Source organism: Calliphora vicina, chromosome 4 (assembly GCF_958450345.1).
Source record: "Calliphora vicina chromosome 4, idCalVici1.1, whole genome shotgun sequence".
Classification (NCBI taxonomy): Eukaryota; Metazoa; Arthropoda; class Insecta; order Diptera; family Calliphoridae; genus Calliphora; species Calliphora vicina.
This window is the reverse complement of record NC_088783.1, coordinates 16,784,162-16,802,207: the sequence shown is the minus strand read 5'-3', so window position 1 is coordinate 16,802,207 and position 18,046 is coordinate 16,784,162. Positions and strand designations below refer to the sequence as shown.

Below are 18,046 nucleotides of genomic sequence, written 5' to 3'. Positions count from 1 at the left end.
TTCATTAATTTTATTTCGGTTAATTAACTCTTTCGAAATCGAATTAATGAAAAATACATTCGTTTTACAATACATAAGCAAATATAACAAATTAAAAACAGTAAATTTAATAAACATTTTTAAACAAATCCGAAGATGAAAAAAAATATATAAATTATTATATTATCATTATGATTTTGAAAGTTTCATCGGCTACTGAAGTCAATACTAATTGTATAGAAAGCCGCAAAATGTAAATAAAACCATAGAGTATGTTGCATGCTATTAGAAAAGGCAACATAAACACTTTTGATCGCACTTCAATGATTTGATTAACATCAACATACAGAAACGTCCATATATTGAGATTCCCCATAAGGTTATTGCGTTTCTCTAATATTTTGGGAAGAAACCAACCTAAAAGTAAATCCAAATAATGTAGACAGATACAGAAAATCCGACCCATGATTATTGTCAACAGCATAACATAATTCGCATTCAGTTTACGATTAGGATCCGTATATTTTGATATAGATGAACTTACTTCTTTTTTATTTTCACATTTGGAATTGTTTGCATCATGTTGATTTGAATCTAACAATGTTTCAGAATAGCTGGCTTCTGCAAAGTTGGAATTATTTTTATCTTGTTGGCTGGCTTCTTTCATCGTGTTGGAGTTCATTTGGATTGGTTGCATTTGATTTATGTTATTTGACTTGCTTTTGGTTCTTGTTTATTACCTGAAACTATTTGTTTAATTAATTTTATTCGTCTATTTTAATAATTCTTACCCTTTATTTGAATTATATTCTTCTTTATTTTTATTTGAATGTATTCAATACGTCCTCTCAGATTATTATTAATTTTTGAACAATTCTCAGCCTTTATTTGAATTATATTATTTTCTTTAATAATTATTTGGTTTGAAAAACGTCTTCTCAGTTTGTTTATTTATTTTTATTTGAAAATTATTGACACTTGTTTTGACATAAAAAGCAAAGGTTGCTTTTGGTATTTTGTGTAATTTATTTTCATAATATTTTCAGAGTCTTCAAGTTTTTTTATTTTTTGATTAAATATAATAAATTGAACAAATCTTTTTCGATTTTTTGTAAATATTTATAACCAATAACTATTATTTCAAATGGAAATCGTTGAAATATTGATCGTGGTTTAAATAAGCATTTAACCATGATTTTCATTTTGTAGTAAATGCGAGCGGTATCTGAGTATAACAAGAATATATGATGTTACTGCTGATTCTTTTCGTTTGAGCCCTATCATGTTTTCAACAGACAGATATACATATCGATGGCTTAATATAAAAAGGCCCTAACTCGTGTTTTTTTAAGTCGAGATTTTGTTGGTTAATTATGATATATAATCGGACCATTTATCGAAATAAACGAAAATCTGGACTTACAAAAAAAACACGAGTTGGGGCCTTTTTATATTAAGCCATCGATATATACTTTTTGGTTGTGCGTCAAATATTTTTATATGTTACAAAGGGAATGAAAAAATCAATATACCCCCCATCTTTTTTGATGGTGGGTATAAAAATCAACGAGAACATTAAAATTTATGTAAAACATATAAACAAATCTGATAATTCTGTAATATAATTGGAAATTTTTGAAATTCAATGGGAATTTTCTGAAATGTTTTTGGGTTTTTATATACTTACACATACCACATATACCAATAAAATAATAATAACATTATATTTAAGGTTTTATAAAAAGTATAAATTTATTAAAAAGAAATATTTAACAAAAAAACTTTTAAATAATAGCTAAATAACTATTATTTAAATGTTTAGTAAAAAAAAGTATAAAATAAAATTTAACAACAATTTAATAAAAACAAAATTAAAATAATAATCTATTCGCTAAGTTTGGTAAAACGAATATATTTTACACTGAAACAAAACTATTCTTCAATATCGAAATCTCGAATATTGAAAAATTGTTATATAAGTTATTTTCATTAATTTTATTTCGGTTAAATAACTCTTTCGAAATCGAATTAATGAAAAATACATTCGTTTTACAATACATAAGCAAATATAACAAATTAAAAACAGTAAATTTAATAAACATTTTTAAACATATCCGAAGATGAACAAAATTTTATAAATTATTATATTATCATTATGATTTTGAAAGTTTCATCGGCTACAGAAGTCAATACTAATTGTATCGAAAGCCGCAAAATGTAAATAAAACCATATAGTATGTTGCATGCTATTAGAAACGGCAACATAAACAGTTTTGATCGCACTTCAATGATTTGATTAACATCAACATACAGAAACGTCCATATATTGAGATTCCCCATAAGGTTATTGCGTTTCTCTAATATTTTGGGAAGAAACCAACCTAAAAGTAAATCCAAATAATGTAGACAGATACAGAAAATGCGACCCATGATTATTGTGAACAGCAAAACATAATTCGCATTCAGTTTACGATTAGGATCTGAATATTTTGTTATAGATGAACTTACTTCTGCTTTTTTATTTTCACAGTTTGAATTGTTCGAATCAAGTTGATTTGAATCTAACAATATTTCAGAATCGCTGGCTTCTGCAAAGTTGGAATTATTTTTATCTTGTTGGCTGGCTTCTTTCATCGTGTTGGTGTTCATTTGAATTTGTTGCATTTGATTTAATTTGACTTGCTTTTTGTTTCTTGTTTAATAGCTGAAATTATTTGTTTAATTAATTTTATTCGTCTATTTTAATAATTCTTACCCTTTATTTGAATTATATTCTTCTTTATTTTTATTTGAATGTATTCAATACGTCCTCTCAGATTATTATTAATTTTTGAACAATTCTCAGCCTTTATTTGAATTATATAATTTTCTTTAATAATTATTTGGTTTGAAAAACGTCTTCTCAGTTTGTTTATTTATTTTTATTTGAAAATTATTGACATTTGTTTTGACATAAAAAGCAAAGGTTGCTTTTGGTATTTTGTATAATTTATTTTCATAATATTTTCAGAGTTTCAAGTTTTTTTATTTTTTGATTAAATATAATAAATTGAACAAATCTTTTTCGATTTTTTGTAAATATTTATAACCAATAACTATTATTTCAAATGGAAATCATGGAAATATTGATCGTGGTTTAAATAAGCATTTAACCATGATTTTCATTTTGTAGTAAATGCTATCGCGAGCGGTATCTGAGGATAACAATATTATATTATGTTACTGCTGACTCTTTTCGTTTGGGCCCTATCGTGTTTTCAACAGACCTATCGTGCGTCAGATATTTTTATATGTTACAAAGGGAATGAAAAAATCAATATACCCCCATCTTCTTTGATGGTGGGTATAAAAATCAACGAGAACATTAAAATTTATGTAAAACATATAAACAAATTTGATAATTCTGTAATATAATTGGAAATTTCTGAAATTCAATTGGAATTTTCTGAAACGTTTTTAGGTTTTTATATACTTACACATACCACATATACCAATAAAATAATAATAACATTATATTTAAGGTTTTGTAAAAAGTACAAATTTATTAAAAAGAAATATTTAACAAAAAAAAAAAAACGTTTAAATAATAGCTAAATAACTATTATTTAAATGTTTAGTAAAAAAAGAATAAAATAAAATATAACAACAATTTAATAAAAACAAAATTAAAATAGTTTATTCGCTATGTTTGGTAAAACGAATATATTTTACACTGAAACTAAACATATTCTTCAATATCGAAATCTCGAATATTGAAAAATTGTTATATCAGTTATTTTCATTAATTTTATTTCGGTTAAACAACTCTTTCGAAATAAAATTAATGAAAAATCCATTCGTTTTACAATACATAAGCAAATATAACAAATTAAAAACAGGAAATTTAATAGACATTTTTAAACAAATCCGAAGATGAAAAAATTATATAAATTATTATATTATCATTATGATTTTGAAAGTTTCATCGGCTAGTGAAGTCAATACTAATTGTATCGAAAGCCGCAAAATGTAAATAAAACCATAGAGTATGTTGCATGCTATTAGAAAAGGCAACATAAACACTTTTGATCGCACTTCAATGATTTGATTAACATCAACATACAGAAACGTCCATATATTGAGATTCCCCATAAGGTTATTGCGTTTCTCTAATATTTTGGGAAGAAACCAACCTAAAAGTAAATCCAAATAATGTAGACATATACAAAAAATACGACCCATGATTATTGTCAACAGCATAACATAATTCGCATTCAGTTTACGATTAGGATCTGAATATTTTGATATAGATGAACTTACTTCTGCTTTTTTATTTTCACAGTTGGAATTGTTTGCATCATGTTGATTTGAATCTAACAATGTTTCAGAATCGCTGGCTTCTGCAAAGTTGGAATTATTTTTATCTTGTTGGCTGGCTTCTTTCATCGTGTTGGATTTCATTTGAATTTGTTGCATTTGATTTAATTTGACTTGCTTTTTGTTTCTTGTTTAATAACTGAAATTATTTGTTAAATTAATTTTATTCGTATTTTTTAATAATTCTTACCCTTTATTTGAATTATATTCTTCTTTATTTTTATTTGAATGTATTCAATACGTCCTCTCAGTTTATTATTAATTTTTGAACAATTCTCAGCCTTTATTTGAATTATATTATTTTCTTTAATAATTATTTGGTTTGAAAAACGTCTTCTCAGTTTGTTTATTTATTTTTATTTGAAAATGATTGACATTTGTTTTGACATACAAAACAAAGGTTGCTTTGGTATTTTGTATAATTTATTTTCATAATATTTTCAGAGTTTTCAAGTTTTTTTTATTTTTTGATTAAATATAATAAATTGAACAAATCTTTTACGATTTTTTGTAAATATTTATAATCAATAACTATTATTTCAAATGGAAATCATGGAAATATTGATCGTGGTTTAAATAAGCATTTAACCATGATTTTAATTTTGTAGTAAATGCTATCGCGAGCGGTATCTGAGGATAACAAGATTATATTATGTTACTGCTGACTCTTTTCGTTTGGGCCCTATCGTGTTTTCAACAGACCTATCGTGCGTCAAATATTTTTATATGTTACAAAGGGAATGAAAAAATCAATATACCCCCATCTTCTTTGATGGTGGGTATAAAAATCAACGAGAACATTAAAATTTATGTAAAACATATAAACAAATCTGATAATTCTGTAATATAATTGGAAATTTCTGAAATTCAATTAGAATTTTCTTAAACGTTTTTAGGTTTTTATATACTTACACATACCACATATACCAATAAAATAATAATAACATTATATTTAAGGTTTTATAAAAAGTACAAATTTATTAAAAAGAAATATTTAACAAAAAAAAAAAACGTTTAAATAATAGCTAAATAACTATTATTTAAATGTTTAGTAAAAAAAAGTATAAAATAAAATATAACAACAATTTAATAAAAACAAAATTAAAATAGTTTATTCGCTATGTTTGGTAAAACGAATATATTTTACACTGAAACAAAACATATTCTTCAATATCGAAATCTCGAATATTGAAAAATTGTTATATAAGTTATTTTCATTAATTTTATTTCGGTTAAATAACTCTTTCGAAATAAAATTAATGAAAAATCCATTCGTTTTACAATACATAAGCAAATATTACAAATTCAAAACAGTAAATTTAATAAACATTTTTAAACAAATCCGATGATGAAAAAAATTATATAAATTATTATATTATCATTATGATTTTGAAAGTTTCATCGGCTACTGAAGTCAATACTAATTGTATCGAAAGCCGCAAAATGTAAATAAAACCATAGAGTATGTTGCATGCTATTAGAAAAGGCAACATAAACACTTTTGATCGCACTTCAATGATTTGATTAACATCAACATACAGAAACGTCCATATATTGAGATTCCCCATAAGGTTATTGCGTTTCTCTAATATTTTGGGAAGAAACCAACCTAAAAGTAAATCCAAATAATGCAAACAGATACAGAAAATGCGACCCATGATTATTGTGAACAGCAAAACATAATTCGCATTCAGTTTACGATTAGGATCTGAATATTTTGTTATAGATGAACTTACTTCTGCTTTTTTATTTTCACAGTTTGAATTGTTCGAATCATGTTGATTTGAATCTAACAATATTTCAGAATCGCTGGCTTCTGCAAAGTTGGAATTATTTTTATCTTGGTGGCTGGCTTCTTTCATCGTGTTGGATTTCATTTGAATTTGTTGCATTTGATTTATGTTATTTGACTTGCTTTTGGTTCTTGTTTAATAGCTGAAATTATTTGTTAAATTAATTTTATTCGTATTTTTTAATAATTCTTACCCTTTATTTGAATTATATTCTTCTTTATTTTTATTTGAATGTATTCAATACGTCCTCTCAGATTATTATTAATTTTTGAACAATTCTCAGCCTTTATTTGAATTATATTATTTTCTTTAATAATTATTTGGTTTGAAAAACGTCTTCTCAGTTTGTTTATTTATTTTTATTTGAAAATTATTGACATTTTTTTTGACATAAAAAGCAAAGGTTGCTTTTGTTATTTTGTGGAATTTATTTTCATAATAGTTTCAGAGTTTTCAAGTTTTCTTTATTAAATATAATAAAATACAAATGAACAAATCTTTTTCGATTTTTTGTAAATATTTAAAACCAATAACTATTATTTCAAATGGAAATCATGGAAATATTGATCGTGCTTTAAATTAGTATTTAAGTTGCAACTGATTTTCATTTTGTAATAAATGCTATCGCGAGTGGTATCTGAGAATATCAAGATTATATGATGTAATAGCTAACTCTTTTCGTATGGGTCCTATCGTGTTTTCAACAGACAGATGAACCTAGGATATTTAACTTTTTGGTTGTGCGACCAGTATTTCGATATGTTACAAAGGGAATGACAAAATCAATATACCGCCCATCTTTTTTGATGGTGGGTATAAAAATCAAGGTGAAAATTTATTAGGATATCATTTGCATTTAAAATATGATGAATGGATGAGCCTTTTACTGGTCTCGATGTCAAGATTAATAAACATAATGGTCTTTATTGATATATGAACAATTTCTCTTAATTCTTATGATCTTTTATTTCTTACAATTACATGCATAATTAATTAAATTTTAGATTTTTCATTAATATTATTTAACTTCGTACTTTGAATGGCTTCATGCAATACATTCAACACCAAATCGACACGTTCAACTGTAGCATTTTCACCCATAAGACCAATACGGAATACGTGCTCAACTGTTGGACCAAGACCACCACTTATCTCGAGATTATATCTGAATAATACATAAAGAAAACATATTGAGAACAAACAAATTTATAGTTTTTAAAAATTGTAACTTACTTTCTCATGGTATAGTCGGCAACTTTACGCCAGTCAATACCCACTGGCACTTTAACTGTATTAACAGTCGGTAATCTATCTCGGGAATTTGGCACAAACATTTCCAAACCTAGCTCCTTAATGCCCTGCTGCAAACGATACGAACATTGTTGATGGCGATGTATGACTTCCCTCAGACCTTGAGCACAAAATTGAGCTAACGCTTCCCTTAGGCCGTATAAGAGAGTAGAGGAAATTGTATGATGATAGATGCGCGGCGAACCAAAACAACTCCAATATTGGCCAATTAGGAGCACATCGAAATAGTAGACCTTTACTTTAGTCTTGCGTTCCACCACATGTTTAATGGCACGTTTGCTAAATGAAATGGGCGTAATGCCAGGCGGGGCACCGAGTACCTTTTGCGAGCCCGTATAGGCCACATCAATCAGCCACTCATCCATACAAAATTCAGTGCCACCCAATGAAGCCACCGTATCAACAACAAACAGACAATTGTGTTTACGACACAATTCTCCAATCTCTTTCAAGTTCGATTGCAAAATGCCGGTCGATGAATCACCTTGAGCTACAAATAATATCTGTGGTTTATGACCTTCCATGGCAAACTCTATCTCATCGATACTCAACGAACGACCAAAGCGTCCCTCAACATAACGTACATCACCACCATAACGTTTTGCCATTTCGGCGGCACGATGACCCCAAATACCAGTACTAGCCAGTAGAACAATATCACCATCCTCGATTAAGTTGCATAGAGCGGCCTCCATGCCGGCATGACCGGAACCGCTAATGCACATTGTGGCATCATTTAATGTCTGGAAAATATACTTGATGCCCTCTTTTATTTCATCCATTATCTGTTAACGACCGCAGACATAAAACAAAACAAAAATAAATCAATTAATTGAATACATATTTATTTATATAAAAAAAAAGAAAATATTGTACTGGACTTTGATATTGAATTGGACTATTAATTCGAAATGATGGATGCACAGTTTTGGTTCTACATTCGTACATACATACATATGTATGTATGTAAATATGTAGGAATAAAAGTTCAACATGAGTTTTAATTAAATTAAAAATCCTTCATCTAGATTTAAAAGTAAGTAAAAGTTGTACTTTAATTTCTAGAATAAACCGACAAATAAGTGTTTAATCTAAAGTAAGAAATCGAGGCTTAAATTCATCTCAATGTCTAACATTATCAGTGTTTAGTATTTTCACTCACACTGAGAATTTGGGGATATGTTCCTTTTCTTAACCGATTTGCCAATTATATGCCATTCGCAAATAAGAACAATCTTGCAAAAGTGAACTGGCCTGGTTTTAATTAGTTCATATTATCGCGGTTTTCTCGATTTTAAATAGCCACTAGAGAGCCCAAAAAACAGTCAAATATAAAAAACCGGTTCCCGGTTTAACCGAAAAAATGTGTTTTTGAAAAAACCGGTTTCGATTATTGTCTTTAAAAAAACCGGTTAAGCGGTTTCGGTTTTTGTCTTCAAAAAAATCGGTTAACCGGTTTATATTAAATTTTTATTTAATGAAAATTTATCATTTTTGAATTCTTTATGCAATTGCGTTATACATATCTTTTACGAAATGTTGTCAAATGCTACAATTTTCTATAAAATAAATCAATATTTTTAAAAATGGTATCAAAGTTTTTCATAAATATGTTTGAATGAGGCTTAGAAAATATATTTCATTAAAACCGGTTAACCGTCATACAAAAACCGGTTTGTCCAAAAACCGAAAAGTTAAAAAAAACTGAAACCGGTGGAGTTTACAAAGATGAAAAAACCGGTTGACCGGTTTTCGGTTTTGGATACTCTAATAGCAATGTTATAACAAGGTATATCTGATTGATGTATCAATCATGTTTGTAACCCCCCGTCTAGTGCTTTTGCTCAGACAACTTTGTCTTGACAACAAACGTCATTAATTGTTATGATAAATATTTGTCAAGTTTAGACAGAGGGTAAGTCACAAAGAATAACTTTCAATTCCGTAGTAACAAAACCGATCGATTTCATTTTAGGTTCTTCAGATTCCGTGTAATTTATTAATTCCAAAAAAATGTATGTGCTGTTTTTCTATAACGAACGAGTATGTACTTTGAGTGGAAATTGAACATGTGTTTTTTTATTGAAACAAAATACACGTAAAATTTCCACTCAAAGCACTCGTTCGCTATAGAAAAACAGCACATTAATAATTCTGTATTTCTGATTTTAATTTGACAGTATTTTTTATTAATTACAAATTTTTAAAAAAACTAATAATTAAAAGAAATATCAATTCCACTTTGAAAACTGAAAGTGGTTTCATTCCGAAAGAAATTTTCGTTTTATTTTTTCTGAAGAACGAAATATCGATCGGAATGGAATTCTGTGACAGGCCTGTATATTTTTCCAACTTCGTGAAATGTGGCACTATAGAACTTTTGCAGGAAAGTATCACATTGGGTAAATAATTCACAAAATACATATGTGTGACATTTAATTGTAATTTGTATTTTATTTCGGCAGATATATTCTCTATTATCTATAAACGTAGTTAACAGAGCCAGAGTAGATGTTTTGTTTAAAGAATTCTATTTGAAAAACTGAATGTTCATTAGTATGTATGTGGTATGCAAAACCACTAGTCATTCCGAGATAAGAAAGTTTTCTAATAACAATCATGCATAAAAGTGTAACAAAATTAAAAGATAATGCGATTTGAAATGATTTAAACCACAGAATACGTTGCATTGTAAAATAATCGGACTCAGAAAGTATTTTTCCAAAAAGATCTAACCAATATTTATTTCAAAAATAATTTAAAAATTTCGGAAGAGCTTGTGATATTATTTCATATAAAGCAAATTATAGATATGAAAAATATTTAATTAACCGTAATAGAACCTATTTGTACTTTAAAGTATCAATTGGGAATTCTCGCGAAATTTTTCCCGATTAGAAAGCCCATGTGAGTGTCATTTGCCTTTACAAAGTAAAGGATAAGAGTTAAAAAGCACCCAAAAAACTGTTTCCTCAAAACGCCTGAATAGTCCACAATTTAAAGTGCGTGCTCTAAAATTAAGATATCGAGGTTGGCGTATAAGTTTTACGCCTATGACAGTTTCGTACTAAATTAATTAAGCAGGTTACATTTTATATTTAATCTAGTACGAAACTGTGGTAGGCGTAAAACACACACATAAAATTGCTAAATGTCGATAGCCTTTTCAAATCATTTTGTAAATGATTAAAAACTAATTGAATGAAGAAAAAGTATTTTCATTAAATTTGGAATTCTATGGAATGAATTCTATTCATTCCATAGTTTGCATTGAAGCAAACAAATTTGTTTTGATGGCAATGTTGGTTTCAATTGCTGACATTTTTAAATCTAAATTAGGATCTTAATGAATTAAGCTTAAATTTAATTAATTAATTTGAAGATCTGGAGGCCTAATTACCACATTGTTTTTAACCTACACAAACTGTAGATACAGAGTCTGTGGCGGGAATGGAACCTGCAACCCTCAGATTGATAGTCGTCATCGAATCAGCTATCGTATTGAAAAAATAGTTCGATATCGAATTTAATAAAATGTACTTACTACATTTCCTATGTTTGTTATAGATTTGTATTGAAAAAATATGTTAGAATTCAATAAATTTTATAAAGCTAATTTGTAATGGATTTGAAAAAATTTTAGGTTTAAAAAACGAATTTATTCTATAATGAATGAATTATTACAGAAATGAAATAAAACAAAATTTAAAGTATTAAGGAATTGAGCATAATAATTCGTTATTGTCTTAGTAATTTATTATAAATCTATTTAAGAATAAAAATAATTCGTAATGAATAATTTAATGGAATCATTGGGAGGAAATTTAGTTTTTTTTTAACATTGGATTTTTGAATTTCGAAAACGAAACGAATTGAAAAATAATTAGATTGTTAACCCCCTGTCTATACTTGACAAATATTTATCATAACAACAAACGTTTATTGTCAAGACAAAGTTGTCTGATAATTTTTTATCTTGACAATCATTTTGAAGTTTATCATGATACAAATTTATCAGGTGTTATAATTTTATTCACATTTTTTGCCTAAATTATTTAAAATTAGTTGCTATTTGCCATCTGGGATTTATTTAATTGGATAAGAAAAAGCCATTGGATTTTTAGCAAAAATTTGAATTTGGAAGCATTTCTTTTAAAAGTATTATTTAAAATAATTTGTAACTTTTGCATATTTTTCATACAATGACATTTTCGTTTTTAAAATACTCGTCAGGTGGTAAGTTGGAGCAGGATATTATTTTGCAATATAATAGAGGAAATATTCGATTTACTGACATTGAAAAAATGTTCGTAGGATTCAAAAGTTATAGTGTGCTGTGCTTCAAAAACTATTTTTGAAATCGATCGTTTTTCTTTACGATTTGTTTTGACAAACTTTTGAATTAAATTCGAAATCCTTAAAGTAACAATATAATAAGGCGTTCGATTTTCGACTCAATCGATACCAATATCGAGTACCTTAAGCTAAATTATATTATTCAGACATTGAACTATGTATTAAATATTGTGTTGTATTTATATTTTTTTATAATGAATTTATTTTGCATTTAAATTTATTATCTGTATAAGCTGCTTTACTGTAGGTACCTTGCAAATTTACAAGATTTAGCAGCAAAATGAACAATTTTTATTTTTAAATCTAACGTAAACCTAATTTATGGAAACCAAAAATTATAATTGATAAATATTTTCTATTAGCTCACCTGTAAGCATTCCGGATGTAAATGTCCCAAAACTGGATTACTCAAAGAGGACAAAACTCTTTGTGAGCAATTTGAAGGACCTGGTCCCATCAAAGTCTTATTGGGCACATATAATGAACGTTTCAAAACTAATGGTGGTGGCACTTCCATTTTATCGTTTATGTATAATTTAATTTTCTTAAATAATTCTTATTACAGCACAAATTATATTCTACTATATGTATTTTTGACACCGAAATTTTAGTTCAATCACTTTTAAATACAAAATGAATTTAAACTGCACTTGAAATCCGAATATGTATTTATACTATGTTGGAAAAGACAGAGAATATTGTTTGGACAAAATTCTTATCACACACTTGTGTAAACCGCAAAAACCTCAAATAAAAAACTAAAATTTAAATGAACACTTCCACTAACTACTAGTATGTTCTTTAGTAAATGGTCGAGTTTGACTAAATGATTCGAAAACGTTGGGTGAGCCTACAACTTATAGCTTATTCTTATCTCTGTATTTAATCTAAAATGAAAAATAATAGACACACCATTTAAACTCAAAACCATAAAAGCAGACAATTTTTTTGTTGTTTTTAAATAAATATAAAACATAAACAAATTTATATTTGTGTAGTTTATACATCTGTATGAAATGTTATTTTTATTTAACCAGAGAAATTCTATATCATCTCTGGATTATCTCTATAGTCGGTAATTGCTAACATGGCATGTTACATGTTCAAGAGAGACTGATATTTTGAAAAAAAAAATTATATTTGCATATTTGTGCTTAAAACTGTTTAAACATAGAATGTCCATCATGTAATATAAAGGTGCTGCTATTGTAGCATTAAATGATTATCGGTTAATGTCAAAATTCAACAGTTTTTAATCCTATATCTGTACTTTTGTTATAATAAACTTCAAAATAGTTTGTCAAGACAAAATATTATAACCCCATGTCTATACCTGATAAATCTTTGTCATGATAAACTTCAAAATGGTTGTCAATATCATTTATTAGTATTATTGCTTCATTATAACAAAATTGTTAGTGATTTTGCTCAGACAACTTTGTCTTGACAACAAACGTCATTAATTGTTATGATAAATATTTGTCAGGAAGAATGGTATAGTCTCCATTTATTAGTGTTATTACATCGTTATGACAAAATTGTTAGTGCCTAACCCTATGTCTTGACAAGCCATCAATTTGTTTACTTAGCGGTAAATTTCTTGTTGACACATGAATTTTTCGCGTGTGGACAGGACCATAACATCGACAAATTAATATAAAGATGGTGGCAAATGTCAAGAAACCGCTGATTGGTTTATATGGACAATTTTAAAACTTAAAATAGTCTGGATATTTGAATATCCAAATTGCTTTGGATATTTTTTACATTGTACTTAACTTTTATTGATATCAAAACAATAGTTATTACGCCAAATGGCAAGTGGGCGTGCCCAAAATTGGGCTTGACTATATTAAAATTTCTTAGATACTTTATATCAATGAATTGTATGTATTTAATGTAAACAATTCATTAATATTAATAATAATATATAAATCTAGTGTTATTTACAATAAAAAAGATCAAAAGTTTAATTTATGCGATTATATGTACCTATGTACAATATATTTGATTAATTGTTGATTTACATTTTCTTAGAAGTCATCTTTAAGGACGTTTAAATGCACATATAATAAATATTCCGGCTTTAAATAATCTATAATTTAATGTCACAATTTCTTATCAGTTTTAACTGTTTACAACATGTGAGTTTTTGATTGCAAAATAAATGAATATAAAAACAATTGATACAGGTGGTACTCTTTATATATCTTTTTAACTTAATCAAAAAAAATAAACAAAAATTTAGTACCACCCTAACATACATGAGTTTATTATATATTTATATTTATTCACTCAACCTTTTAACATATTGAATCAGCAATTTTTTATCATTTCAAAAACATATTGAAATTAAAGGATTTTGAACTCTATAACCGATTAGAACTAGCTGAAAATAAAGTTTTTTACTGTAAAATTGTAAAAGTACAATTTTCTAAATTAAAATAAAAACATTATACGAGTTACCCCCATTAACACGAAGTCTGGTTATGTGTTAACTAATAGTTATACTGACAGTTTTCATACAAAAATATATAATATATAAATAACTATTAGTTAACACAAAACCAGACTTCGTGTTAATGGGGGTTAGAATTAATTTAGAGATTTTTTAACTTAAAAAATTACTAAGTTGAAACCATAGAGAAACATAGAGCGGAAACTAGAAAAAAACTCAAACAAAAAAATTACTCAAAATAATCACACATACGAGTGTTGTTTTTGTTTTCACATAGTTTTTTCTGCTAATACATTCTCACCACTTATGTTTCTGACAACTGAGATAGGTCTTTGACAGCAGAGTTTCCGCTCTATGTCTATTCTCTATGGTTGAAACAAATAATATGAAAAATCTAAAATCACTCATATATCGTTAATAAGAGGTCCTAGAGGAAAAACGACAATAATCTGTGATCACTCATATATCCCACCAAATATCGATTTTTATATGAAAAAAATCACTCATAAATCCTTAATAAGAGGTCCTAGAGGAAAAAGCTCAATAATCTGTGATCACTCTTATATCCCACCAAATATCGATTTTTATACGAAAAATCTAAAATCACTCATATATCGTTAATAAGAGGTCCTAGAGGAAAAAGCTCAATAATCTGTGATCACTCATATTTCCCACCAAATATCGATTTTTATATGAAAAATCCAAAATCACTCATATACCGTTAATAAGAGGTCCTAGAGGAAAAACGACAATAATCTGTGAACACTCATATATCCCACCAAATATCGATTTTTATATGAAAAAACTAAAATCACTCATAATTCGTTAATAAGAGGTTCTAGAGGAAAAACGACAAAAATCTGTGATCACTCTTATTTCCCACCAAATATCGATTTTTATATGAAAAAACTAAAATCACTCATATATCGTTAATAAGGGGTCCTAGAGGAAAAACGACAATAATCTGTGATCACTCATATATCCCACCAAATATCGATTTTTATATGAAAAATCTAAAATCACTCATATATCGTTAATAAGAGGTCCTAGAGGAAAAAGCTCAATAATCTGTGATCACTCTTATATCCCACCAAATATCGATTTTTATATGAAAAAACTAAAATCACTCATATACCGTTAATAAGAGGTTCTAGAGGAAAAACGACAATAATCTGTGAACACTCATATATCCCACCAAATATCGATTTTTATATGAAAAAACTAAAATCACTCATAATTCGTTAATAAGAGGTCCTAGGGGAAAAAGCTCAATAATCTGTGATCACTCTTATTTCCCACCAAATATCGATTTTTATATGAAAAAACTAAAATCACTCATATATCGTTAATAAGAGGTCCTAGAGGAAAAAGCTCAATAATCTGTGATCACTCATATTTCCCACCAAATATCGATTTTTATATGAAAAATCCAAAATCACTCATATACCGTTAAGAGGTCCTAGAGGAAAAACGACAATAATCTGTGAACACTCATATATCCCACCAAATATCGATTTTTATATGAAAAAACTAAAATCACTCATAATTCGTTAATAAGATGTTCTAGAGGAAAAACGACAATAATCTGTGATCACTCTTATATCCCACCAAATATCGATTTTTATATGAAAAAACTAAAATCACTCATAAATCTAAGATCACTCTTATTTCCCATTAATTATCGATTTTTATATGAAAAAACTAAAATCACTCATATATCGTTAATAAGAGGTCCTAGAGGAAAAACGACAATAATCTGCGATCACTCTTATTTCCCATAAATTATCGATTTTTATATGAAAAATCTAAAATCACTCATATATCGTTAATAAGAGGCCCTGAGGAAAAAGCTCAATAATCTGTGATCACTCATATTTCCCACCAAATATCGATTTTTATATGAAAAAACTAAATTCACTCATAATTCGTTAATAAGAGGTCCTAGAGGAAAAACGACAATAATCTGTGATCACTCTTATTTCCCACCAAATATCGATTTTTATATGAAAAAACTAAAATCACTCATAATTCATTAATAAGAGGTCCTAGAGGAAAAACGACAATAATCTGTGATCACTCATATTTCCCACCAAATATCGATTTTTATATGAAAAAACTAAAATCACTCATATATCGTTAATAAGAGGTCCTAGAGGAAAAACGACAATAATCTGTGATCACTCTTATATCCCACCAAATATCGATTTTTATATGAAAAAACTAAAATCACTCATATACCGTTAATAAGAGGTTCTAGAGGAAAAACGACAATAATCTGTGAACACTCATATATCCCACCAAATATCGATTTTTATATGAAAAAACTAAAATCACTCATAATTCGTTAATAAGAGGTCCTAGGGGAAAAAGCTCAATAATCTGTGATCACTCTTATTTCCCACCAAATATCGATTTTTATATGAAAAAACTAAAATCACTCATATATCGTTAATAAGAGGTCCTAGAGGAAAAAGCTCAATAATCTGTGATCACTCATATTTCCCACCAAATATCGATTTTTATATGAAAAATCCAAAATCACTCATATACCGTTAAGAGGTCCTAGAGGAAAAACGACAATAATCTGTGAACACTCATATATCCCACCAAATATCGATTTTTATATGAAAAAACTGAAATCACTCATAATTCGTTAATAAGATGTTCTAGAGGAAAAACGACAATAATCTGTGATCACTCTTATATCCCACCAAATATCGATTTTTATATGAAAAAACTAAAATCACTCATAAATCTAAGATCACTCTTATTTCCCATTAATTATCGATTTTTATATGAAAAAACTAAAATCACTCATATATCGTTAATAAGAGGTCCTAGAGGAAAAACGACAATAATCTGCGATCACTCTTATTTCCCATAAATTATCGATTTTTATATGAAAAATCTAAAATCACTCATATATCGTTAATAAGAGGCCCTGAGGAAAAAGCTCAATAATCTGTGATCACTCATATTTCCCACCAAATATCGATTTTTATATGAAAAAACTAAATTCACTCATAATTCGTTAATAAGAGGTCCTAGAGGAAAAACGACAATAATCTGTGATCACTCTTATTTCCCACCAAATATCGATTTTTATATGAAAAAACTAAAATCACTCATAATTCGTTAATAAGAGGTCCTAGGGGAAAAAGCTCAATAATCTGTGATCACTCTTATTTCCCACCAAATATCGATTTTTATATGAAAAAACTAAAATCACTCATATATCGTTAATAAGAGGTCCTAGAGGAAAAACGACAATAATCTGTGATCACTCATATTTCCCACCAAATATCGATTTTTATATGAAAAATCTAAAATCACTCATATATCGTTAATAAGAGGTCCTAGAGGAAAAACGACAATAATTTGTGATCACTCATATATCCCACCAAATATCGATTTTTATATGAAAAATCTAAAATCACTCATATATCGTTAATAAGAGGTCCTAGAGGAAAAAGCTCAATAATCTGTGATCACTCTTATCCCGCCAAATATCGATTTTTATATGAAAAAACTAAAATCACTCATATATCGTTAATAAGAGGTCCTAGAGGAAAAACGACAATAATCTGTGATCACTCATATATCCCACCAAATATCGATTTTTATATGAAAAATCTAAAATCACTCATATATCGTTAATAAGAGGTCCTAGAGGAAAAACGACAATAATTTGTGATCACTCATATATCCCACCAAATATCGATATTTATATGAAAAATCTAAAATCACTCATATATCGTTAATAAGAGGTCCTAGAGGAAAAACGACAATAATT

The 18,046-nt window shown here is 27.6% G+C and overlaps 1 protein-coding gene and 3 long non-coding RNA genes across 4 annotated transcripts; all 4 read right to left on the bottom strand.

Annotated features, from left to right (window-relative positions):
• Positions 1 to 151: 151 nt before the first annotated feature.
• Positions 152 to 936, bottom strand: LOC135956477 (uncharacterized). The gene is made up of 3 exons (XR_010576377.1): positions 771 to 936; positions 524 to 719; positions 152 to 396 (listed from the first exon to the last, which is right to left on the bottom strand). It is a non-coding gene; the product is annotated as an uncharacterized LOC135956477 (long non-coding RNA).
• A 1,093-nt stretch (positions 937 to 2,029) lies between these two features.
• Positions 2,030 to 3,088, bottom strand: LOC135959114 (uncharacterized). Its single transcript, XR_010576501.1, has 3 exons — positions 2,735 to 3,088; positions 2,488 to 2,683; positions 2,030 to 2,360 (listed from the first exon to the last, which is right to left on the bottom strand). It is a non-coding gene; the product is annotated as an uncharacterized LOC135959114 (long non-coding RNA).
• Positions 3,089 to 3,867: 779 nt separating this feature from the next.
• Positions 3,868 to 4,676, bottom strand: LOC135956814 (uncharacterized). The gene is made up of 3 exons (XR_010576387.1): positions 4,526 to 4,676; positions 4,279 to 4,474; positions 3,868 to 4,151 (listed from the first exon to the last, which is right to left on the bottom strand). It is a non-coding gene; the product is annotated as an uncharacterized LOC135956814 (long non-coding RNA).
• Positions 4,677 to 7,069: 2,393 nt separating this feature from the next.
• Positions 7,070 to 12,619, bottom strand: Agxt (Alanine-glyoxylate aminotransferase). The gene is made up of 3 exons (XM_065507631.1): positions 12,163 to 12,619; positions 7,362 to 8,224; positions 7,070 to 7,293 (listed from the first exon to the last, which is right to left on the bottom strand). The coding sequence occupies exons 1-3, from the start codon at positions 12,310 to 12,312 to the stop codon at positions 7,122 to 7,124; spliced, it is 1,185 nt and encodes a 394-aa protein (XP_065363703.1). The 5' UTR covers positions 12,313 to 12,619; the 3' UTR covers positions 7,070 to 7,121.
• Between the last annotated feature and the right edge of the window lie 5,427 nt (positions 12,620 to 18,046).